This window comes from Lampetra fluviatilis, chromosome 4, assembly GCF_964198595.1.
Source record: "Lampetra fluviatilis chromosome 4, kcLamFluv1.1, whole genome shotgun sequence".
In the NCBI taxonomy this organism is placed as follows: domain Eukaryota; kingdom Metazoa; phylum Chordata; class Hyperoartia; order Petromyzontiformes; family Petromyzontidae; genus Lampetra; species Lampetra fluviatilis.
Genome location: NC_136278.1, coordinates 32,335,491 through 32,360,134, shown reverse-complemented (window position 1 = coordinate 32,360,134; position 24,644 = coordinate 32,335,491). Strand labels below are relative to the sequence as shown.

At 57.8% G+C, this 24,644-nt stretch overlaps 1 protein-coding gene and 1 long non-coding RNA gene across 2 annotated transcripts; both read left to right on the top strand.

The window, feature by feature from the left end:
• Positions 1-204: 204 nt before the first annotated feature.
• On the top strand, positions 205-20,366 carry LOC144931672 (phosphatidate phosphatase LPIN1-like). Its single transcript, XM_078855798.1, has 19 exons — positions 205-2,380; positions 2,572-2,661; positions 3,733-3,843; positions 4,084-4,364; positions 4,889-4,984; positions 5,187-5,307; positions 5,672-6,437; positions 7,284-7,403; positions 7,903-7,996; positions 11,649-11,718; positions 11,928-12,017; positions 16,148-16,239; positions 16,587-16,728; positions 17,500-17,648; positions 17,809-17,895; positions 18,525-18,677; positions 19,361-19,475; positions 19,649-19,752; positions 20,267-20,366. The coding sequence occupies exons 1-19, from the start codon at positions 2,189-2,191 to the stop codon at positions 20,364-20,366; spliced, it is 2,973 nt and encodes a 990-aa protein (XP_078711924.1). The 5' UTR covers positions 205-2,188.
• On the top strand, positions 6,472-7,273 carry LOC144931366 (uncharacterized). Its single transcript, XR_013636566.1, has 3 exons — positions 6,472-6,545; positions 6,967-7,084; positions 7,219-7,273. It is a non-coding gene; the product is annotated as an uncharacterized LOC144931366 (long non-coding RNA).
• Positions 20,367-24,644: the final 4,278 nt, after the last annotated feature.

Sequence of the window (24,644 nt, the reverse complement as noted above, 5' to 3'; positions counted from 1 at the left end):
ACTTGCCCCAAAAGTATGTTAGGGCTATACGGGGGATCTGTGCCTTTATCTGTCTCTCGACCGCCGCCTGATCTCTTCTTTCCAAAAATAATCGCTGCTCGACACAGACGCTTAAACCGATCAGAGCGCGTGTGTGTGTACGTGCGTGTGTGTGTGCGTGTGTGTGTGCGTGTGTGTGTACGTGCGTGTGTGTGTGCGTGTGTGTGTGCGTGTGTGTGTATGTACGTGTGTGTGTGCGCGTGTGTGTGCGTGCGTGTGTATGTACGTGTGTGTGCGTGCGTGCGTGTGTGTACGCGTGTGTGTGTGCGTGCGTGTGTGTATGTGTGTGTGCGTGCGTGCGTGTGTGTACGTGTGTGTGCGTGCGTGCGTGTGTGTACGCGTGTGTGTGTGCGTGCGTGTGTGTATGTGTGTGTGCGTGCGTGCGTGTGTGTACGTGTGTGTGCGTGCGTGCGTGTGTGTACGCGTGTGTGTGTGCGTGCGTGTGTGTATGTGTATGTACGTGCGTGTGTGTATGTACGTGTGTGTGCGTGCGTGTGTGTATGTGTATGTACGTGTGTGTGTGCGTGCGTGTGTGTATGTGTATGTACGTGTGTGTGTATGTACGTGTGTGTGTATGTACGTGTGTGTGTATGTACGTGCGTGTGTATGTACGTGCGTGTGTATGTACGTGTGTGTGTATGTACGTGTGTGTGTATGTACGTGTGTGTGTGTATGTACGTGTGTGTGTATGTACGTGTGTGTGTATGTACGTGTGTGTGTGTATGTACGTGCGTGTGTATGTACGTGCGTGTGTATGTACGTGTGTGTGTATGTACGTGTGTATGTACGTGTGTGTGTATGTACGTGTGTGTGTGTATGTACGTGTGTGTGTATGTACGTGTGTGTGTATGTACGTGTGTGTGTATGTACGTGTGTATGTACGTGTGTGTGTATGTACGTGTGTGTGTGTATGTACGTGTGTGTGTATGTACGTGTGTGTGTATGTACGTGTGTGTGTGTATGTACGTGTGTGTGTGCGTACGTGTGTGTGTGCGTACGTGTGTGTGTATGTACGTGTGTGTGTGTATGTACGTGTGTGTGTATGTACGTGTGTGTGTATGTACGTGTGTGTGTATGTACGTGTGTGTGTATGTACGTGTGTGTGTGTATGTACGTGTGTGTGTATGTACGTGTGTGTGTATGTACGTGTGTGTGTATGTACGTGCGTGTGTGTATGTACGTGCGTGTGTGTATGTACGTGCGTGTGTGTATGTACGTGTGTGTGTATGTACGTGTGTGTGTATGTACGTGTGTGTGTATGTACGTGTGTGTGTGTATGTACGTGTGTGTGTATGTACGTGCGTGTGTGTATGTACGTGTGTGTGTATGTACGTGTGTGTGTATGTACGTGTGTGTGTATGTACGTGCGTGTGTGTATGTACGTGCGTGTGTGTATGTACGTGCGTGTGTGTATGTACGTGTGTGTGTATGTACGTGTGTGTGTATGTACGTGTGTGTGTGTATGTACGTGTGTGTGTATGTACGTGCGTGTGTGTATGTACGTGTGTGTGTATGTACGTGTGTGTGTATGTACGTGTGTGTGTATGTACGTGCGTGTGTGTATGTACGTGCGTGTGTGTATGTACGTGCGTGTGTGTATGTACGTGTGTGTGTATGTACGTGTGTGTGTATGTACGTGTGTGTGTATGTACGTGTGTGTGTGTATGTACGTGTGTGTGTATGTACGTGCGTGTGTGTATGTACGTGTGTGTGTATGTACGTGTGTGTATGTACGTGTGTGTGTATGTACGTGTGTGTGTATGTACGTGTGTGTATGTACGTGTGTGTGTATGTACGTGTGTGTGTATGTACGTGTGTGTGTGTATGTGCGCTACAAACCTGGCGACCCGGGTTCGATTACCCGCTCACGTCCACCACCAGTGACGATTATCTGAATCGGTCCAGGGCCTCCCCTAGGTTGACTCAGCCTCAAATGTGTACCAGGTGCCGTTTGTAAACGTTGCAACTGGGGAGACAATTTCGGCCGGGCGTGGTGCTGGCCACCCCACCCCCTTGTGTGCCGTGACGGCCTTCAGAGTTGCTGCTCGCAAACAGCACTCGCCTCCACATTCTGTTCCGGCCACACGGGGGAGTCTACGCCGTTGTCTTTGTCGTCTCCTCCACGTCCGCCTCCCTGCAGACACAGACCATGAGCTTCATGGGCCACCTGGCGGGCCAGGTGCTGGTGACGGTGCGCGACCTCTACAAGGGCCTGAACCCTGCGACGCTCACGGGCTGCATCGACGTGATCGTGGTGCGGCGCGCCGACGGGTCGCTCGCCTGCTCGCCCTTCCACGTGCGCTTCGGGAAACTCGGCGTGCTCAGCTCCCGCGAGAAAGTGGTGAGCGCCACTCGAGCGAAGATCGGCCGAGTGATGTGCTGCAATACTCAGACCCCTTAGGCCCCACACTGCAGAGGGCGGGACGCCCCCGTGGCTTGTCGTGTGGGCAGTTTCAAGGTGGATTTTGCCAATGACATCACCAAACCCCGCCCATCACATACCCCCCGCCCCACCTCCCCCCCCATGTGCAGGTGGATATTGAGGTGAATGGTTTCCCCGTGGATCTGCAGATGAAGCTTGGGGACAATGGGGAGGCGTTCTTTGTGCTCGAGACAGACGAGGTGAGAGATGAGGGGTGTTGCGGGGTGAGGGTTCACCCTGGGGTCACCGCCTGGACCACCCAGTCTGGCCTGGACGGTTCGGGGATTCACCTCCTCGCTCGGGTGGTGGCAGGAGTTGATGTGCACCCAGATCTCCCCCAATCACTCACCCACCCACCCACTCATTCCCTCACCCATGCACTAATTCACCCAACCACTCATTCACTCACCCATTCACCCGCCCACTTATTCCTTCACCCACTCATTCACCCAACTGGGATATCAGCTGGGGTAGATTCAAGCTCTGAGAATGAAAAACGTAGCGTCCATTGGCAGGCGACGGACGTTGCTCGCCGTGGCGGGGCGGCTGGCCAAGTGCTGCCGTCCACTGTGTGTGGTGGACCAGAGATCCCTTCAAAGGGTCTCGGTGGTAGCTCTGTGGTATCCACTTCTCCAATACGGGGGGTGGTGGTCGGCAAGCTGCCACTGCCCGATTCCCTGTGGGATCTCTCAGGGGGTGCCTCATGACCAGCTGCGCAGGGATTAACGAGGAGGATTTAGCGGAGGTGGCTGCCTGTAGATTGGCCAGGTGGCGAGGTGCTGATGACGCCGCGTGTCCGGTGACGAGCGGCTCTGACCATCACCCGCGGCCAAGGGGTGCCTGGGGAATTACGGGAGCGTGTGTGTGCGCGTGTGTGCGCGTGTGTGTGTGTGTTGGTGTGGGGAGTGGTGCCAACATTAGGGGGTACAGGTGGTGCATTGGCCAGTCATCTCAGTCAGTCGACCCGTGGCACCCATGGGTCTGCTCCGTGACCTGCTGCCAGCGGGCGTAAACATCGCCGCCACCGGGGAGACAAAAAGGCCGGGCGCGGTCCTGGCCACCCACCGCCTCGTGTCCTGTGCTGGTCTTCACAGCTGCTCGCTAGCAGCACTTGCCCCTCCAGGTTGTTATATGGGGGGGGGGGGTCAGGGGGCAGACTTTGTTATAGTGGTCGTCGTGGCGGATTCACGGTGTGGTGGGTGGTTCACGGTGTGAGGGGTGGCTCACGGTGGGTCACGGTGTGACGGGTGGCTCACGGTGTGCGCTTGCAGGGGGAGCTTCCTTCCCACCTCTCCACGTCTCCCATCCCCATGGGCGGAGCCGGCCCACTGAGCCAGCAGCATGCCACCCCGCCCCCCTCCACCACCCCCCCAGCACCACAGGTAGCCCCCACACACCTGGTGGGGTGCATGGTGGGTGGAGTGTGTGGTGCATTGTGGGTGGAGGGTGGTGCATTGTTTGTGAAGTGTGTGTGCATTGTGGCTGGAGTGTGTGGTGCATTTTGGGTAGAGAGTTGCGCATTGTCGATATCGTATAGAGATTGGTGCGTTGTGAGTTTAGAGTGTAGGGTGGTGCATTGTGGGTATCGTTTAGAGAGTGTTGCATTGTGGGTGTGCGGTTAGCAGGGCGATCCGCCCAATGCTGCGGGTAGCACGGTCGCTATGGAGATGCTCAAGCGACAGAGGATGAGGAGGAGGGAGGATGAGGTGGGGGGAGGAGACTCCACGGACGAAGAGGACGAGGATGACGATGATGATGGTGGGGAGGGGGGGCGCGGACGAGGGGGCGACGGGGGAGCCATGTTCAACTTGGAACTCAGCCCCGACGAGGAGGAGGAGGTGGAAGAGCGCGAGCCTGGAGACTCCTCGTCGGCGCGGAAGAGGAAGGAGAGAAGGAAGAGGGGGTGAGCACTCGCGCGGGTCTGTGGAGGGTATTGTGCGGAGGGAGTGGTGGCTCCGCTGTTAGCACGCCGCACAATGACGCCCAGTGGCCTGCGTTCTATTCCTGCAGGGCGCTGCCAGGTTTCTTCCTGGCCTCTGGACCCCGTGAAAAGACGGCCGATGGACAATTGGGATAATGTTTGGAAAAAAGACAAAATAAATAAATGACATTGTGCAGGCTCCTGTAGCGGACTTGCTAGGCAGCTTGTAACAATGAGTCTTTGTGGTTGTTAGAGCCGCCCTCTTTACACGCGACGAGCGATTTGCATTGTCACATCTCATTTCAACGCATTATAAACGGGCACCCCCAGTGGCAGCTATCCTTGTGGGGCACAAGGTTGCCAGTAGGGGGTGATTGATTGCTGCTGCGTGTAATCCCAGTAGAGCTATGTGGAGGGTTGTATTGTGGTTGTATTGCGGTTGTGTTGTGGTTGTATTGTGGTTGTATTGTGGTTGTATTGTAGTTGTATTGTGGGTTTGGTTGTAGTTTTGTGCCGAGTCAGATGGAGCACCGTGTGAGAGCCCCTACCTTCATCCCGAGCCAGAAGACGGTGTCAGACGGAGAGTGGAGTCCCACGCCCAGGTACGGGCGGAGACACGGGGACACAGAAGTGCGGGGACACGGGGACACGGGGACACGGGGACGTGGGGACAGGGAGACATGGAGACACGGGGACACGGGGACGTTGGGACGTGGGGACACGGGGACATGGGGACGTGGGGACGTGGGGACGTGGTGACAGGGAGACGAGTTGTTGTTGTTGTTGTGTCCTCTGTGCGCCCAGTCCCTCGTGCAGCCCCAAGAGCGACTCGGAGCTGAGCGTCCACCCCACAGGGGAGCGGCGCACGTCGGTCATGGAGCAGCACATGCAGTGGGCCTGGGGGGGCTTCCCCAGGGCGGCGCTGGTGAATGGGGGGTGGGACCCAGCCTCCCCTCCTCCCACCCTCTTCCTATCCCTCCACCACCCACTCCTCTTCCCTCCTCTCACCTCCGCACGTGCGAGTCGGAGCATGCATCGTGAGCTGAGCCATCGCTATAAATCGATGAATCGACGATGCATCGTCACCAGCGGGGATCATAAAGGTGGCGGGGGAGGGGGTGGGGTTATTGCCCCCTCCCTTGGGACCCAGAAAATCCGGCGCTGTATTGATGACTTTATTTAATAATTAAATTCACGGCTGTGTATATATATTAATATTTTTTGGGACCCCCCCCTTTCTCTCCCCCCCCTCTCCGCCCCTCCCGTCCCTCCCTGCTCCACCTCTGCAGCAGCACCGGCCCTCAGTGAGTGGGGAGCAGCGGAAGGCAGAAGGAGGGTCCCGATTTCAATCCCGCAGAGGAGCGCAGTGCTCCTGGTCGACCATGGAATCAGCAGCAGCATCAGCATCAGCAACATCACGAGCAGGATCATCAGTAGCAATTTCAGCACAAGCAAATGGAACAATATCAGCAGGGCCAAAAAGAATTGAATCAGGGGCTCGAATTAAAACATCATCATCATTATCAAAAACAAAAACAATAATAGAAACATCATCAGCAGCAACAGGTTCATTATCATCAACAGCAGCAACCACCACAGCAAGACAAGAAAAAGAAACAGCAGCAGTAGCAGCACCATCACCATCAGCATCACCAGCAGCAGCAGAATCTGCAGCTGCACCAATAGTATTGGAAGCTTCAGTGAAATCATCATTAGCAGCAGCAGCAGCAGCAGATCAGACGGGTGACGTGCTGGGCAACCCGCCGGGTAGCCCACCGGGTAACCCACCGGGTAACTCATCGGGTGACCTGCCGGGCGACTCATTGGGTGACTCATTGGGTGACCTGCCGGGCGACTCATTGGGTGACTCATTGGGTGACTCACCGAGCGACCCGCTGGGCGACTCACCGAGCGACCCGCCGGGCGACGTGCCGGTGGAGTCGCCGGGCGACGTGCCGGTGATCGTGATCGAGCGCGCCGAGACTGCCGCTGCCGCCAGCAGGGTCCGGCAAATCCCGGCCCCCCAGAGCTCCGGGGGGACCCAGACCCCCTACGGTGCGGCGGTTGGGACCCCCAGGGCCCCCCTCGTGTCATGGGACTCGGTGTACGAGGATGCGGTGGAGGTGGGGGATGCTGCTGCTGCTGCGATGGGCAGTGGGAGAGGTGAGTGTGCAGTGCACGGCGATGAGTGGGTGGGTGCGTGAGCGGGTGAGAGATTTTGTGGTGAGTGAGAGCGTGAGCGAGTGGGTGAGTTCGTGTGCAGAGCACTAAGTTAAGTGAGTGAATGAGTGGGTGAGAGAAATGTGGGGAGCGGTAGTATAGTGGTTAGTGCACTGCGCTACGAACCCTGCGACCCGAGTGACTATTATCTGAACGGGTCCATGGCCTCCCGTAGGTCGACTCAGCCTATAAGGAGTGTGCGAACATCGCCGCTGGGGAGACAAAGGCGGTCGGGCGAGGTGCCGGCCACCCACCCCGTCGTGTGCCGTGCCGACTTTCGTAGCTGCCGCGACTCGCCGACAGCACTTGCCCCAACAGCCTGCTGAAGGCTATACGGGGGATCTTTGTCCGTGTGCCACTGTAGAGAACCACGCGGCAGACGAGGTGTGGGGTCAGCCGAGCGTCTTAGGGGAGGCGCCCCCCTCAATCGTCGTTGCTGGCGGCGACGATGGCGTCGACGGCGTCACGCGCTCCATGACGAGGTGAGCCGCCACCGCCACCGTCATCCGGGTCGGAGGAGCGAGAAGGGGGGGGGGCAGATGAATCGTTATGCGGTGGGTGAAGTACGACACTAACCCCCCCCCACCCCTCTCTTCTCCCCCCGCTCGAGCTGCAGGCCGGCGAGCTTGCCCCTGGCGGGACCCCCGCGCCCCCCCCTTGGAGGCAGCCCCCCCCTTGGAGGCAGCCCCCCCGACGGCGGCGCGGACTGCCGGTGGGACTCCCCCCTGGGCCCCCCCGGGGGGCCCCGGATCGCGCTGTCGCTGTGCGGGGGGCTGAGCGACACGGGGCAGCTCACGGAAGGTGCGGGGCGCCCGGGAGTAGTGCTAGTGCCTTACGCCGGTGTTAGACGCGACTACCGCACTGCCCACCTTCGCCGACCGGTACCGACCAATGCGGTGAAGTATGGTCAAGTGACCCTCTCGACCCGCTTCTGGGCGCCATCCAGCAGTGGAGTGACACGAGGCCTGTGCCAGTGATGACGCACGACATTAACCGATTGCGTAACAGATTCATGAATGCAGATGACGTAGATACGCAGATGACGTGGATATGCAGATAATGCAAATCTACATGTCTGCCTCTCCACACGTAGAACATTAAAGCTGCGGGCATTTACGTAATAATTTATATTCCCCATAATGATGCTAGAGATGATTGCTTGTTGTGTATCGTACAGAGTGTTGCGTTGAACTAAGGCCAATATATCTCACAGTCAGAGGGGACATTGCTCTGTCGGATTCACACGCCACCTGAGTGATTGACAGTTGACCATACTTCTGTGCCCCCCCCCCCACCCCAGAGCGGTTCCGCGAGCGCCGCGTCGCCTTCCTGGATCTGTGCGAGAACCCGGAGCTGCTCAGCGACCCGCAGCTCGTGGTGAAGATCGGCAACAGGTGAAGACGCGGCCACGGCGCGGCCACGGCACGGCCACGGCACGGCCACGGGTGGGTGGGCGGCCTGGGTAGGGGCTGGCAGCAGGTGAAGACGCGGCCACGGCGCGGCCACGGGTGGGTGGGCGGCCTGGGTAGGGGCTGGCAGCAGGGCGTCTGCCTCTCGGCTCGTTCACATTGCAGACTTCGCTGCTGCTTCTACTGCCATTCACGCAGACCTAGAGAGCAGCGCCCTCTCTCAAGGCGCTTCACAATAATTATACAACTCTACACGAGACGCCAGTGGTTGAGCTACAGAGTGGGGTGGTTATTAAAGTTGTCGTGGTGGTGCAGTTGTGGTGACAGGAGAATGGCTTTTGAGTGGTTAAAGAGGGGTAGGGGTTGTGGTTGTGGTAGGGGTTGGGGTTGTGGTAGGGGTTGTGGTAGGGGTTGGGGTTGTGGTAGGGGTTGTGGTAGGGGTTGTGGTAGGGGTTGTGGTAGTGATAGGGATAGTGGAGTTGGATTAGTGATAGGGGTAGTGGTAGGGGTTGGGGTAGTGGTAGGTGTTGGGGTAGTGGTAGGGGTTGGGGTAGTGATTGGGGTTGGGGTAGTGTTAGGTGTTGGGGTAGTGGTAGGGGTTGGGGTAGTGATTGGGGTTGGGGTAGTGGTAGGTGTTGGGGTAGTGGTAGGGGTTGGGGTAGTGATAGGGGTTGGGGTAGTGATAGGGATTGTTGTAGGGGTTGGGGTAGTGATAGGGGTAGTGGTAGGGGTTGGGGTAGTGGTAGGGGTTTGGGTAGTGGTAAGGGTTGGGGTAGTGATTGGGGTTGGGGTAGTGGTAGGGGTTGGGGTAGTGGTAGGGGTTGGGGTAGTGGTAGGGGTTGGGGTAGTGGTAGGGGTTGGGGTAGTGGTAGGGGTTGGGGTAGTGATTGGGGTTGGGGTAGTGGTAAGGGTTGTGGTAGGGGTTGGGGTAGTGGTAAGGGTTGGGGTAGTGATTGGGGTTGGGGTAGTGGTAGGGGTTGGGGTAGTGGTAGGGGTTGGGGTAGTGATTGGGGTTGGGGTAGTGGTAGGTGTTGGGGTAGTGGTAGGGGTTGGGGTAGTGATAGGGGTTGGGGTAGTGATAGGGATTGTTGTAGGGGTTGGGGTAGTGATAGGGGTAGTGGTAGGGGTTGGGGTAGTGGTAGGGGTTGGGGTAGTGGTAAGGGTTGGGGTAGTGATTGGGGTTGGGGTAGTGGTAGGGGTTGGGGTAGTGGTAGGGGTTGGGGTAGTGGTAGGGGTTGGGGTAGTGGTAGGGGTTGGGGTAGTGGTAGGGGTTGGGGTAGTGATTGGGGTTGGGGTAGTGGTAAGGGTTGTGGTAGGGGTTGGGGTAGTGGTAAGGGTTGGGGTAGTGATTGGGGTTGGGGTAGTGGTAGGGGTTGGGGTAGTGGTAGGGGTTGGGGTAGTGGTAGGGGTTGGGGTAGTGGTAGGGGTTGGGGTAGTGGTAAGGGTTGGGGTAGTGATTGGGGTTGGGGTAGTGGTAGGGGTTGGGGTAGTGATTGGGGTTGGGGTAGTGGTAGGGGTTGGGGTAGTGGTAGGGGTTGGGGTAGTGGTAAGGGTTGGGGTAGTGATTGGGGTTGGGGTAGTGATTGGGGTTGGGGTAGTGGTAGGGGTTGGGGTAGTGGTAGGGGTTGGGGTAGTGATTGGGGTTGGGGTAGTGGTAGGGGTTGGGGTAGTGGTAGGGGTTGGGGTAGTGATTGGGGTTGGGGTAGTGATTGGGGTTGGGGTAGTGGTAGGGGTTGGGGTAGTGGTAGGGGTTGGGGTAGTGATTGGGGTTGGGGTAGTGATTGGGGTTGGGGTAGTGGTAGGGGTTGGGGTAGTGGTAGGGGTTGGGGTAGTGATTGGGGTTGGGGTAGTGGTAGGGGTTGGGGTAGTGGTAGGGGTTGGGGTAGTGATTTGGGTTGGGGTAGTGATTGGGGTTGGGGTAGTGGTAGGGGTTGGGGTAGTGATTGGGGTTGGGGTAGTGGTAGGGGTTGGGGTAGTGGTAGGGGTTGGGGTAGTGGTAGGTGTTGGGGTAGTGGTAGGTGTTGGGGTAGTGGTAGGGGTTGGGGTAGTGGTAGGGGTTGGGGTAGTGATAGGGGTAGTGATTGCGGTTGGGGTAGTGGTAGAGGTTGGGGTAGTGGTAGGTGTTGGGGTAGTGGTAGGGGTTGGGGTAGTGATAGGGGTAGTGATTGGGGTTGGGGTAGTGGTAGGGGTTGGGGTAGTGGTAGGTGTTGGGGTAGTGGTAGGGGTTGGGGTAGTGATAGGGGTAGTGATTGGGGTTGGGGTAGTGGTAGGTGTTGGGGTAGTGGTAGGTGTTGGGGTAGTGGTAGGGGTTGGGGTAGTGATATGGGTAGTGGTAGGGGTTGCGGTAGTGGTAGGGGTTGGGGTAGTGGTAGGTGTTGGGGTAGTGGTAGGGGTTGGGGTAGTGATATGAGTAGTGGTAGGCCGAGTCGTACCTGGGGAGTGTGGCAGTGAGTAGCAGCAGCAGGATGGGATGGGGAGACGCGATGGGGGTTGGTGGTCTTCAGGGAGGAAGGGAAGCGGGTTAAGAAGGTCCCCATGATGTAGCTGCTCGCCCCGAGCCACGAGTGCTCTGATACGCCTGGCGTTGTGTTTGGTCTATCAGAGCATGTGCCGTCGCATGTTCAACACAACTACATGTGGTCAATGCAGATATGATCCCTTGCAAAAGGTTTCCATTTGGTGTTTTTTACATCTTAACACCCGTTTTATTGCCAAAAGGGGACACCCTATTATTATTACTTTTTCATACTGTTATATCACCTCCAGTTTCCTCCAACGCATATACACACTCGTGTATTGGCCTAACACCTTCATTTATGGAGGTAAAAAAATACAATTGCCCAAGCAGAGCTTGGGCAATTGTTGGTAGCGCCAGTTCCTCACCGCGTGACTACTACTGGCCATACGGTCAGTTCTATTGAGATGGTGGTCTGGACAAGGCTGTGTGAGCCACCATGGCTGTGTGAGTAGGATTGGGAGTGTGTGTGAGTGGGGATCGTTGTTGTAGCGGTTAGTGTGCGGCACTGCAAACCCAGCCACCCAAGTTCGATTTCTGCTCATGGCTGACACCAGTGACGATTATTTAAACCGGTCTTGGGCCTCCCCTAGGTCGACTCAGTCTCAAATGTGAACCTGGTGTGGTGTGTAAACATCGTCATTGGGGAGACAAAGGCGGCCAGGCAGGGTGTTGGCTACCCATCCCCTCGTGTGCTGTGCCAACCTTCGTAGGTGCTCGCTAACAGCACTTGGCCCAAGTTTGTTAAGGCTATACGGGGGATCTTTGTCTTTTTGTGAATCTGTGTGTTGGTGTGTGTCTGTGTGTTGGTATGTGTGTCTGTGTGTTGGTGTGTGTGTCTGTGTGTTGGTGTGTGTGTCTGTGTGTTGGTGTGTGTGTGTGTTGGTGTGTGTGTCTGTGTGTTGGTGTGTGTGTCTGTGTGTTGGTGTGTGTCTGTGTTTTGGGGTGTGTGTCTGTGTATTGGTGTGTGTGTCTGTGTGTTGGTGTGTGTGTGTTGGTGTGTGTCTGTGTGTCTGTGTGTTGGTGTGTGTTGGTGTCTGTGTGTTGGTGTGTGACTGTGTGTGTGTCTGTGTGTTGGTGTGTGTCTGTGTGTTGGTGAATCTCTGGCGTTGCTCACCACAGCTATTACAACTGGGCAGTGGCGGCTCCCATCCTACTCTCCGTTCACGCCTTCGGGAGGCAGCTACCACAGGTGCGAACGGGGAGACACACACACACACATACTCATTTAGGGCTGAGTCGACCTCGGGGAGGCCCATGACCGGTTAAAATCCACAGGTAGCCAGCGGCACGCCCGGCTGGCATTGTCTTCCCAGCGCTGATGTCTGCACACACTGCACCAGGTACTCATTTAAGGCTGAGTCTACCTAGGGTCCACACGGGGGACCTCTGTCTGTGTAGGCGTGCGTGGACCGCCTGGTGAGGGAGAAGATGTCCCGCTCGTCGTACCGCTGGTGGTTCTCATGGGGACGCCGTGACAACGCAGCGCTGGTACCACTCACCACTCACTCACCACTCGCTCACCTCCCACTCGCCACTCGCTCACCTCCCACTCACCACTCGCTCACCTCCCTCTCACCTCCCACTCACCACTCGCTAACCACTCGCTCACCTCCCACTCACCTCCCAATCACCTCCCACTCACCACTCGCTCATCACTCGCTCACCTCCCACTCACCTCCCACTCACCTCCCACTCACCACTCGCTCACCACTCGCTCACCTCCCACTCACCTCCCACTCACCACTCGCTCACCACTCGCTCACCTCCCACTCACCTCCCACTCACCTCCCACTCACCTCCCACTCACCACTCACTCACCTCCCACTCACCTCCCACTCACCTCTCACTCACCTCTCACTCACCACTCGCTCACCTCCCACTCACCTCCCACTCACCTCCCACTCACCTCTCACTCACCTCTCACTCACCACTCGCTCACCTCTCACTCACCACTCGCTCACCTCCCACTCACCTCCCACTCACCTCCCACTCACCTCTCACTCACCTCTCACTCACCTCTCACTCACCTCCCACTCACCTCTCACTCACCTCTCACTCACCTCTCACTCACCTCCCACTCACCTCCCACTCACCTCCCACTCACCACTCGCTCACCTCTCACTCACCACTCGCTCACCTCCCACTCACCTCCTACTCACCTCTCACTCACCTCTCACTCACCTCTCACTCACCTCTCACTCACCTCCCACTCACCTCCCACTCACCTCTCACTCACCTCCCACTCACCTCCCACTCACCTCCCACTCACCTCCCACTCACCTCTCACTCACCTCTCACTCACCTCCCACTCACCTCCCACTCACCTCTCACTCACCTCCCACTCACCTCCCACTCACCTCCCACTCACCTCCCACTCACCACTCACTCACCTCTCACTCACCTCCCACTCACCTCTCACTCACCTCCCACTCACCTCCCACTCACCTCCCACTCACCTCCCACTCACCACTCACTCACCTCCCACTCACCACTCACTCACCACTCACTCACCTCTCACTCACCTCCCACTCACCTCCCACTCACCTCCCACTCACCTCCCACTCACCTCTCACTCACCTCCCACTCACCTCTCACTCACCTCCCACTCACCTCCCACTCACCTCTCACTCACCTCCCACTCACCTCCCACTCACCTCCCACTCACCTCCCACTCACCTCTCACTCACCTCCCACTCACCTCCCACTCACCTCCCACTCACCTCCCACTCACCTCCCACTCACCTCCCACTCACCTCCCACTCACCTCCCACTCACCTCTCACTCACCTCCCACTCACCTCCCACTCACCTCCCACTCACCTCCCACTCACCTCTCACTCACCTCCCACTCACCTCCCACTCACCTCTCACTCACCTCCCACTCACCTCCCACTCACCTCCACTCACCTCCCACTCACCTCTCACTCACCTCCCACTCACCTCCCACTCACCTCTCACTCACCTCCCACTCACCTCTCACTCACCACCCACTCACCTCCCACTCACCTCTCACTCACCTCCCACTCACCTCTCACTCACCTCCCACTCACCTCCCACTCACCTCCCACTCACCTCCCACTCACCTCCCACTCACCTCTCACTCACCTCCCACTCACCTCCCACTCACCTCTCACTCACCTCCCACTCACCTCCCACTCACCTCCCACTCACCTCCCACTCACCTCTCACTCCCACTCACCTCTCACTCACCTCCCACTCACCTCTCACTCACCTCCCCTCACCTCTCACTCACCTCCCACTCACCTCTCACTCACCTCCCACTCACCTCCCACTCACCTCTCACTCACCTCCCACTCACCTCTCACTCACCTCCCACTCACCTCCCACTCACCTCTCACTCACCTCCCCCTCACCTCTCACTCACCTCCCACTCACCTCTCACTCACCTCCCACTCACCTCCCACTCACCTTCACTCACCTCCCACTCACCTCCCACTCACCTCCCACTCACCCCTCACTCACCTCCCACTCACCTCTCACTCACCTCCCACTCACCTCCCACTCACCTCTCACTCACCTCCCACTCACCTCCACTCACCTCCCACTCACCTCTCACTCACCTCTCCACTCACCTCACCACCTCTCACTCACCTCTCACTCACCTCCACTCACCTCCCACTCACCTCCCACTCACCTCCCACTCACCTCCCCCTCACCTCTCACTCACCTCCCACTCACCTCACTCACCTCCCACTCACCTCCACTCTCACTCACCTCCCACTCACTCCACTCACCTCCCACTCACCTCCCACTCACCTCTCACTCACCTCCACTCACTCCCACTCACCTCCCACTCACCTCCCTCACCTCCCACTCACTCCCACTCACCTCTCACTCACCTCCCACTCACCTCCCTCCTCTCACTCACCTCCCACTCACCTCCCACTCACCTCCCACTCACCTCCCACTCACCTCTCACTCACCTCCCTCACCTCCACTCACCTCTCACTCACCTCCCACTCACCTCCCACTCACCTCCCACTCACCTCCCACTCACCTCTCACTCACCTCCCACTCACCTCCCACTCACCTCTCACTCACCTCCCACTCACTCTCACTCACCTCCCACTCACCTCCCACTCACCTCTCACTCACCTCCCACTCACCTCTCACTCACCTCCCACTCACCTCCCACTCACCTCCCACTCACCTCCCACTCACCTCCCACTCACCTCCCACTCACCTCTCACTCACCTCCACTCACCTCCCACTCACCTCTCACTCACCTCCCACTCACCTCCCACTCACCTCCCACTCACCTCCCACTCACCTCTCACTCACCTCCCACTCACCTCTCACTCACCTCCCACTCACCTCTCACTCACCTCCCCCTCACCTCTCACTCACCTCCCACTCACCTCTCACTCACCTCCCACTCACCTCCCACTCACCTCTCACTCACCTCCCACTCACCTCTCACTCACCTCCCACTCACCTCCCACTCACCTCTCACTCACCTCCCCCTCACCTCTCACTCACCTCCCACTCACCTCTCACTCACCTCCCACTCACCTCCCACTCACCTTTCACTCACCTCCCACTCACCTCCCACTCACCTCCCACTCACCTCTCACTCACCTCCCACTCACCTCTCACTCACCTCCCACTCACCTCCCACTCACCTCTCACTCACCTCCCACTCACCTCTCACTCACCTCCCACTCACCTCTCACTCACCTCTCACTCACCTCTCACTCACCTCCCACTCACCTCCCACTCACCTCCCACTCACCTCCCACTCACCTCCCCCTCACCTCCCACTCACCTCTCACTCACCTCCCACTCACCTCCCACTCACCTCTCACTCACCTCCCACTCACCTCTCACTCACCTCCCACTCACCTCCCACTCACCTCCCACTCACCTCCCACTCACCTCTCACTCACCTCCCCCTCACCTCTCACTCACCTCCCACTCACCTCTCACTCACCTCCCACTCACCTCCCACTCACCTCTCACTCACCTCCCACTCACCTCCCACTCACCTCCCACTCACCTCTCACTCACCTCCCACTCACCTCTCACTCACCTCCCACTCACCTCCCACTCACCTCTCACTCACCTCCCACTCACCTCTCACTCACCTCCCACTCACCTCTCACTCACCTCTCACTCACCTCTCACTCACCTCCCACTCACCTCCCACTCACCTCCCACTCACCTCCCACTCACCTCCCCCTCACCTCTCACTCACCTCCCACTCACCTCTCACTCACCTCCCACTCACCTCCCACTCACCTCTCACTCACCTCCCACTCACCTCTCACTCACCTCCCACTCACCTCCCACTCACCTCCCACTCACCTCCCACTCACCTCCCCCTCACCTCTCACTCACTTCTCACTCACCTCCCACTCACCTCCCACTCACCTCCCTCTCACCTCCCACTCACCTCTCCCTCACCTCCCACTCACCTCCCACTCACCTCTCACTCACCTCCCCCTCACCTCCCACTCACCTCCCACTCACCTCCCACTCACCTCTCACTCACCTCTCACTCACCTCCCACTCACCTCTCACTGACCTCAGTGTCACTCGCACCTGCAGCTCTTGTCACTCACCCGTGACCCCCCCCACCCCTCCCCACCGTGCCGGCAGGAGTCGCCGGGGAGGGGCGACGTTGCGAGCACCCCCAGTGGCACCGAGTCGAGCCCCAGCACCAGCACCAGCGCAGCCTCCACCACACACAGGTGACCCCCCCCGCTCACCCCCACCACCCCCCACCTCCACCCCGCCCACCCCCCACCCCCACACTCACCTCCACTCCCCCCCCCTCCACCCCCACCCCCTCCTCCACCCCCACCCACATTCCACCCCCATCCCCCTCCACCCCCACCCCCCTCCCCACGCGGACTGAGAGGCGGTCAGCACGCGACGTCATCAACCCCTCTGACCCTGGCCCCCCACTCACAGTGCCCCCCACTCGTCTTGCCCTGGCTCACAGTGCCCCCCACTCCTCTTGCCCTGGCTCACAGTGCCCCCCACTCGTCTTGCCCTGGCTCACAGCGCCCCCCACTCGTCTTGCCCTGGCTCACAGTGCCCCCCACGAGGATTCCCCCCTGGAGGTGCAGGGACCTCCACAAATGCAGAAGCTGAAGCCGCCCCCCACCTCCCCGCTGGACACGCGGCCCCCCGCTCCGGCGTTCCGCAAGACGCTGCGTCTGTCCTCGCAGCAGCTCGTGAGTGCTCGTGGGGGGGGGGGGGGTATGAGGGGGTTGGGGGGCAGCCCGCAGCTGCTGCCCTTGTCGAGGGTCTGTAGTCGAGGGGGTCGTGTCGCACCTCCGATTAGCAGTTGGCCACGTACGATGCGACAGAAGTTCTGCATAGACACGTACACGACAGTGCTCCCATCATCGTCCAGTGCTCCCATCATCGTCCAGTGCTCCCATCATTGTCACGCTCTACGCGTCAGACTCTCACCGAGCCTCAAGAAGCATCCTCAGGAGGGTCCTGCCGAGTGTCATCAGTAGGAGGAGCGATGTTGATGTTGCCGCCGCTACTGCTACCGCTGCTGCTGCCGCTGTGTGCTCACAATGGAGTGACGTGCAGGTGATTGCTGCAGCATGAGGGATGTTTGTTTCCCCAATGGCAGTTCCGCTGTGTGTGTGGGTTTCGCTATGGGAGGAGAGCCCGGAGGAAACCCTCACACTCGCGCACTCTCCCACATCACTATCGCGCCTGTGCCAGCCTAGGTGCACCTCACACACAAAGATCCCCAGAAACGCCTGAAGAGACCGTTGGGGCAAGCGCTGTTAGCGAGCGGCACCTAGAAAGGCTGCAGCGGCACACGAGGGGGTGGGTGGCCAGCACCACGCCCGGCCGCCTTTGTCTCCCCGGTGGCGATGTTTACTACACACCGCAGCAGGTTCGAATTTGAGGCCGAGTCCACCTAGGGGTGGCCCGGCGTTAACCGTGAGCGGGAATGGAACCCGTCCCCCGCGAGCGCGCAGGCCAGCCTGGGGCTGCGTCCGGGCGCCAACGAGGTGCGCTTCAGCGTGACCACGCCGTTCCAGGGCACGACCCAGTGCCAGGGCACGCTCCACCTGTGGGACTGGGACTCGCGTGTCATCATCTCCGACATCGACGGCACCATCACCAAGTGAGGGCAGCGCGCCGTCACATCACCGCTCCATAACATCATCGCTACATCACGTGATCGCTCCGTCACATCCTCGCTGCATCACACCATCACCCCATCGTCACACTCCATGGCAGCATCTCCCATGAACCCACCGCACTCTCTAAATCCGTGCCGCCAGGTCGGATGCTCTCGGCCAGATCCTGCCAACGCTGGGCAAGGACTGGACACACGAGGGCATCGCTCGCCTCTTCCACCGCATCCACCAGTGAGTCGACCCTTGTGTGTGTCTGCGTGTCCGCGTGTGTCCGCGTGTGTCCGTGTGATCGCGTGTGATCACGTGTGTGTCTGTGTGATCGCGTGTGATCACGCGTGTGTCCGTGTGATCACGTGTGATCACGTGTGTCCCCGTGTGTCCGTGTGATCACGTGTGTCCGTGTGATCGCGTGTGATCACGTGTGTCCCCGTGTGTCCGTGTGATCACGTGCCTGTCTAATGCACGCATCTTCGGAGCGGTAGTGTAGCGGTCAGCGCACTGCGCGATGAACCCGACGTCCCGAGATCGATTCCTGCTGACGCCCAACAGCAGTGACGATTATCTGCAACAGTCATGGGCCCTCCCCTAGGTCGCGACAGCCTCAAACGAGAACCCGGTATGACGTGTGAACATCGCCACTGGGGAGACAAAGGCAGGCGTGGTGCTAGTAACCAACCCTCTCGTATGCCGTGCCGACCTTCATAGGGGTTCATGTTGAACTTCTTTCGCTCCGTACGTAGTCAACCGCAATGATCGAATGTGCGGGGAAGGACAACAAACTAAGCGCTAAAAGCAATTATCGCTAACAGCACTTGCCCCAACAGTCCGTGAAGGCTATCCGGGGATCTTTGTCTTTGTAGGAACGGGTACAAGTTCCTGTACTGCTCAGCGCGTGCGATCGGCATGGCGCACATGACGCGCGGCTACCTGCAGGGCGTGAGGGAGCAGGGCACCATGCTGCCACGCGGGCCCCTGCTGCTCTCGCCCAGCAGCCTCTTCGCTGCCCTGCACAGGTGAGGCGCAGGTGAGGTGCAGGTGAGGTACAGGTGAGGTACAGGTGAGGTGCAGGTGAGGTACAGGTGAGACACAGGTGAGGAACAGGTGAGGTGCAGGTGAGGTGCAGGTGAGGTTCAGGTGAGGTACAGGTGAGGTATAGGTGAGGTACAGGTGAGGTACAGGTGAGGTACAGGTGAGGTGCAGGTGAGGCGCAGGTGAGGCACAGGTGAGGTACAGGTGAGGTACAGGTGAGGTGCAGGTGAGGTAAGGTGAGGTACAGGTGAGGTACAGGTGAGGTACAGGTGAGGTGCAGGTGAGACGCAGGTGAGGTGCAGGTGAGGTGCAGGTGAGGCGCAGGTGAGACACAGGTGAGGTGCAGGTGAGGTGCAGGTGAGGTGCAGGTGAGGTGCAGTTGAGACACAGGTGAGGTACAGAGTGTTCTAATTACTCGCCTTGCGTGGCCAGCACAGGGTGAATCAGTCTGTGCTCACAAACGAGTCTGTATGTTTGAACGTGTGTCAGTGCATGTGTGCACGTGTGTGCGTTGTGTGTCCGTGTGTGCGTTCATAAAAAAATCATGTGTCTTTGTCCGTGTGTGTATGTGTGTGCGTGTGTGTGTGTGCGTGTGTGCGTGCGTGTGTGAGAGAGCTACTGAGCACTTGTTTTTCCTACTGCCCCCCCCCACACCCGATGTGCCCAGGGAGGTTATCGAGAAGAAGCCGGAGCGGTTCAAGATCGAGTGTCTGCGTGACATCGGCCGCCTCTTCCACCCCACCCCGGAGCCCTTCTACGCCGCGTTCGGCAACAGGGCCAACGTAAGGTCGACTCAGCCATAAATGAATACCTGGTGCAGTGAGCATGAACATCAGCGCTGGCCACCCTCCCCATCGTGCGCCGTGCCGGCCTTCATAAGCGCTCGCGAACAGCCCTTGTTAAAGCAGTGCGCGGAGGCTACGCGGGGGACCTTTGTCTGTGTGACTGTGCGCAGGACGTGTTGGCCTACAGGGAGGTGGGGGTGGCTGAGCCGAGGATCTTCACGGTGAACCCCCGCGGGGAGCTGGTGCAGGAGCAGGCACGCACAGACAAGTCCTCGTGCGTGCCTCCCCCTCCCCGCTCACCCCCCAACCTGCCTTCATCCCTCCTCCCCTCCCTCACTCCCACCCTCCTTTCCCTCTTCCACCCTCCTACGTCCCTCCTCCCTGCCCTCCACCCTCCCCTCCACCCTCCCCTCCACCTTCCCGTCCTCACTCCCCCTCAACCCTCCTTCCCCTCCTCCTCCTTTCTCCTCTCTCCCCCCCCTCCCTCCCTCTCCCTCCCCCCTCCCTCCTCCCCTCCCACCCCTCCCTCCTCCCCTCACTTTCTCCCTCGATCCCTACCCTCGGAGTTAAATTCCAGCTCACGGCAACATAGTTGATGATTGCCTGAACTAGTCCTAAGTATAAACATCAGCACTGGGGAGACAAAGGCGGCCGGGCAGACGTGGCAGTTGCCATCCAAAGCCCTCGTAGGCCACGCAGCCGCCTCAGGTGTTACTCTCTAATAGCACTTGCCCCAACAGCCTGCGCGACCTACACGGGGGACCTTTGTCTGTGCGTGCGCATGACAGGTACGGGAAGCTGCATGACGTGGTGGACCACGTGTTCCCACGGCTGCCCACGGCGGGGGGAGGCGGAGCGGGGGAGGGGCCCCCCAGCACAGCCTCGTGAGCGGCACGGAGACTGCCGCAGGCCCCCACCTCCGCCTGCTGCCTGCACCTCGTCGCGCCTCATCGCGCCTCTGCCCTGCGCGCCTCGATCCTCCACGTCACCCCCACGCACGGCCCCCCTCCCTGCTTCTCACCTCATCCTCATCCTCCCTCCACCCACCAGCCCATCCACTCCCTCCCACGACCTCCCACACCAACTCCTCATCCGCCCTACACCCACCAGCCCATCCACTCCCTCCCACGACCTCCCACACCACCTCCCACCTCTACCATCACTGCCCAATCGTCGACATCCTCACATCGCCTCCACCCTCCACCTCATCCTTCACCTCCTGCCCACCTCCACCCACCACCACCCACCACCACCTCCACCCACCACCACCTCATTCTTCCTCCACCCACCTGCACCTCCCACTACCGTGCCCCCTCGAACCTCCCACCACCATGCTCCCTCGCCCTCACCTCTACCCCCTGGTTTATGCTGATGTATTTATCTACCCAGATATATATTTAGAGGCGATGAAGGCGCATTTGAAAACATTGCCATGTCACGTTTCACGTCAATGTCCCAAAGCTCCGATGATGTCAGCGCTGAGTCAGGAGTTGAAGTGATTCAGAAGCACAAAGAGTAAAGCCGTAGAGCTAATAAGCTCTTTATCAAGGGCTACTTGGCCGGCAGACATCATCCAAGCATTTCACAATTACAAATTTGAAAAACACAAATTTACTAATAGCAATTATGCTGTAAATTTACATTCAGACTAAAACTTGATTTTAATAACAGAGTCAGTTTCAGTTCAGTTTATTTTGAAGTACCCTGTTAGCCAAGAAGCTCTTAAATCGGGTTTCATCATCATCACTATCACCATAATCACCATCATCATCACCACCATCATCACCATCAACAACAACAAAAACATTGCCACTTCTCTGACAAACGCAGCAAATCACAGTAAATTAAATCGATGATAACAATAAGAAGTGAGAGAAATAAAAAAAATACTGAGCAAATCATCAGTACAATATTAAAATTATCATCAACTAGGTGGTTCCAACATTTTGGGCCAGCTACATGAAATGTTTTCGATCCAAATTACGTGCGAAATCTGGGCACAATTAGTCGACAACGATAGCTGTGATTCTGTGGTCTTGTGTATGAGCCATTCATCACCTAACATTCATAGTTGTGTTATTATCTTTGACCTCGATGTAAAACTAATTGCACGCCGGGAAATGTTTCGCTGTCTGATTTAGATATTAATATTATTATGGTTAGATTTAAATATTATGGTTATATTTAAATACTACTATTGTTATATATACATATTGGTATGGTTATATATAAATGATATTGTGCCTATAAATAGATGTTCACGAGCTTGTGGCGGCGCCGCCTCGTGGCCACAGCGCGGAATGTCGCTCCAATCGCGACCGCGACGGCGCGTGGCGCGGCAGGTCAAGGCCTTGTGACGTCACAAGAGCCCTCGTGACGTCACAAGAGCCCTCGTGTGCACGCGTGTATGTATGTATCTTTAACTTCTTCCGCACCGTACGTCGGCAACCGCGCTAATCGGAGGTGCGGGGGACTGACAACAGAAGGGCCCTCCTGCTATGCAGCTTTGGTATACGCAACACAGTTGCTCAATAAATACAGGCCTTAAAGGTCCAACACGTCGAGCGGCCAGCAAAAACGGCACTCATTAAAGTTGTAACAGATGAGAGTGTAGAGCGCGTTTATTCGTGAGCGAGGTGATTATTGTGGGTGTAAGAGCTTGGGGAAGAGAGGCGATGGCGGTGGTGGTTATCACAGGGGGAGGGAATTCCAAAGTGGAGCAGTGCGAGGGAAGAGGTGGCGAGAGGAGTAAAGTGACCTGCAGTGTGGTGAGTGGGGGGTGATTGGGTGAGTGGGGGGTGATTGAGTGAGCGAGTGGGTGATTGGGTGAGTGGGGAGTGATTGAGTGAGCGAGTGGGCGATTGGGTGAGCGAGTGGGCGATTGGGTGAGCGAGTGGGCGATTGGGTGAGCGAGTGGGCGATTGGGTGAGCGAGTGGGCGATCGGGTGAGCGAGCGGGCGATCGGGTGAGCGAGCGGGCGATCGGGTGAGCGAGCGGGCGATCGGGTGAGCGGACAAGGCGTGTGTGATTGTGTTGCACCTGAGCCTTGTGGGGCTGCGTTTGGGAGTTCGATTCCTGCCCAGTGTTGTACTGAAGGGTTGTTCCAGAATTACCGGTTCGCAAAGTCTGGTAACCGGTTTTTGTACCGGTTGTGTAAACCCATTCGCTTACCGGTTATGCAGGAACACGATGTGAGGCCCCCAGTCTATCGTGGTACTGCTCAGTAGCGACGCGGTCTTCCACGCTCGTCAAGTCGGGGCGTTCGAGAGACGCTTGTGAACGCGCCGCTACCCCACAGGAGAGGGAGGTGTGGGGGGGGGGGGACGACGACTCCGAGGCGCCAGGAGGGGAACCACAGACGAGGAGCAGCAGCAGGAGCAGCAGCAGCAGCAGCCACGCGGTGGTGAGGAGCCGACGCCAAATTACCCGCACCCAAAGCCCTGCGGTTCTCTTCATGTTTCTCAGCACCCTGAGAAACCCCACGCGTGCGAGGGGGGAACACTATATCCCACACAGAAGGGACACGTCGAGTACTTGTTGTTGTTGCTGTACTGCCTTCTGACAGTTCCTCGACGCCAAAGGGAAGGGACTTTCGCAACATTTCCGTGATCCACCAACTCTCGCGCTTGCCCACAGTGCTCGATGACAGACCACGTGCTGAGCCACCGCCAATGGGCGATTGTCTCATCTATAGGCCCGGTGGAGTAGCGCGCGCCTGTGTCCCAGAGCTTTGCTGGAAAGGGTTGGTGGATCACTCAGAGATATTTAGCGCGGGGCCCTTGAAAGTGCGGGCCACGTAGCCCGTGTAGCTACTTGTGCTACTGGGAGAATCCGGCACTGCAGCAGTGAGGAGTCTGTGGCGTGAGTCTGTGGCGTGAGGCCGTGCAAGGTCATCGTGGAGATCGGCGAATAGAATCGAACACTCGGCACTTTCCTCAAACAAAACACCACCGTGTGTGGCTTTTAAATAAAACTATTATACTCTACGTTTCGGGCAATTACCCTCCTACAGAGCACAGTTTGCCTCCTGCCCATTTCCTATCTACTTTTCCTTTTAAGGCCGAACACTGTTCTTGGTGTTGTCGGCGTTGCTTGTGCACCGCTGCCAACGCAGCAGCAGCAGGAGCATCACCACCACGTCGATTGTGTTATGAATCTGTTGTCGTGATGGGGGTTTTTCATCATCCACACGTTGGATTGCCCCATCGAGTACATTTCCAGCAAACACACCAACCTTGGCCCAACGTTCCGTGTTTACTTGGTAATGCCCTCTACGCGGGACGACTCGAGGCAAAAAACCAAACCGACCACATAAACAAAACAAAATGCGTAAAAGTCAGCAGCTGATGTTTTCTTTTTTGCAAAACATGTATTTTTGTACACAGCTCACATATTTACAACCAACATTTTGCAAGACCCGGATATAAATAGATAAATACTGGTAGTGTATGATGATTATGATCGTGACATCATACACAGTAAACACAAAGGGCGATGCAGCGACACAATTGGGCATCACAAATCCCCACCCCCCCCCCACGCAATCCAGCCAATCAGGTTCGTCCATTGCGCTGCTGGACCACCACGGTAGCCAATCACGTGTGTACATTGCGCTGCTGGACCACCACGGTAGCCAATCACGTGTGTACATTGCACTGCTGGACCACCACGGTAGCCAATCACGTGTGTACATTGCACTGCTGGACCACCACGGTAGCCAATCACGTGTGTACATTGCACTGCTAGACCACCACGGTAGCCAATCACGTGTGTACATTGCACTGCTGGACCACCACGGTAGCCAATCACGTGTGTACATTGCACTGCTGGACCACCACGGTAGCTAATCACGTGTGTACATTGCACTGCTGGACCACCACGGTAGCCAATCACGTGTGTACATTGCGCTGCTGGACCACCACGGTAGCCAATCACGTGTGTACATTGCACTGCTGGACCACCACGGTGGCTAATCACGTGTGTACATTGCACTGCTGGACCACCACGGTAGCCAATCACGTGTGTACATTGCGCTGCTGGACCACCACGGTAGCCAATCACGTGTGTACATTGCACTGCTGGACCACCACGGTAGCTAATCACGTGTGTACATTGCACTGCTGGACCACCACGGTAGCCAATCACGTGTGTACATTGCGCTGCGGC

Coding starts and splice junctions, on each gene's coding strand:
- LOC144931672 (XM_078855798.1), top strand. CDS start 2,189: ATGAGCTTCATGGGCCACCTGGCGGGCCAGGTGCTGGTGACGGTGCGC. Junction 16,729..17,499: donor GTCTGTCCTCGCAGCAGCTC/GTGAGTGCTCGT, acceptor GCGAGCGCGCAG/GCCAGCCTGGGGCTGCGTCC. Junction 18,678..19,360: donor CTCTTCGCTGCCCTGCACAG/GTGAGGCGCAGG, acceptor CGATGTGCCCAG/GGAGGTTATCGAGAAGAAGC.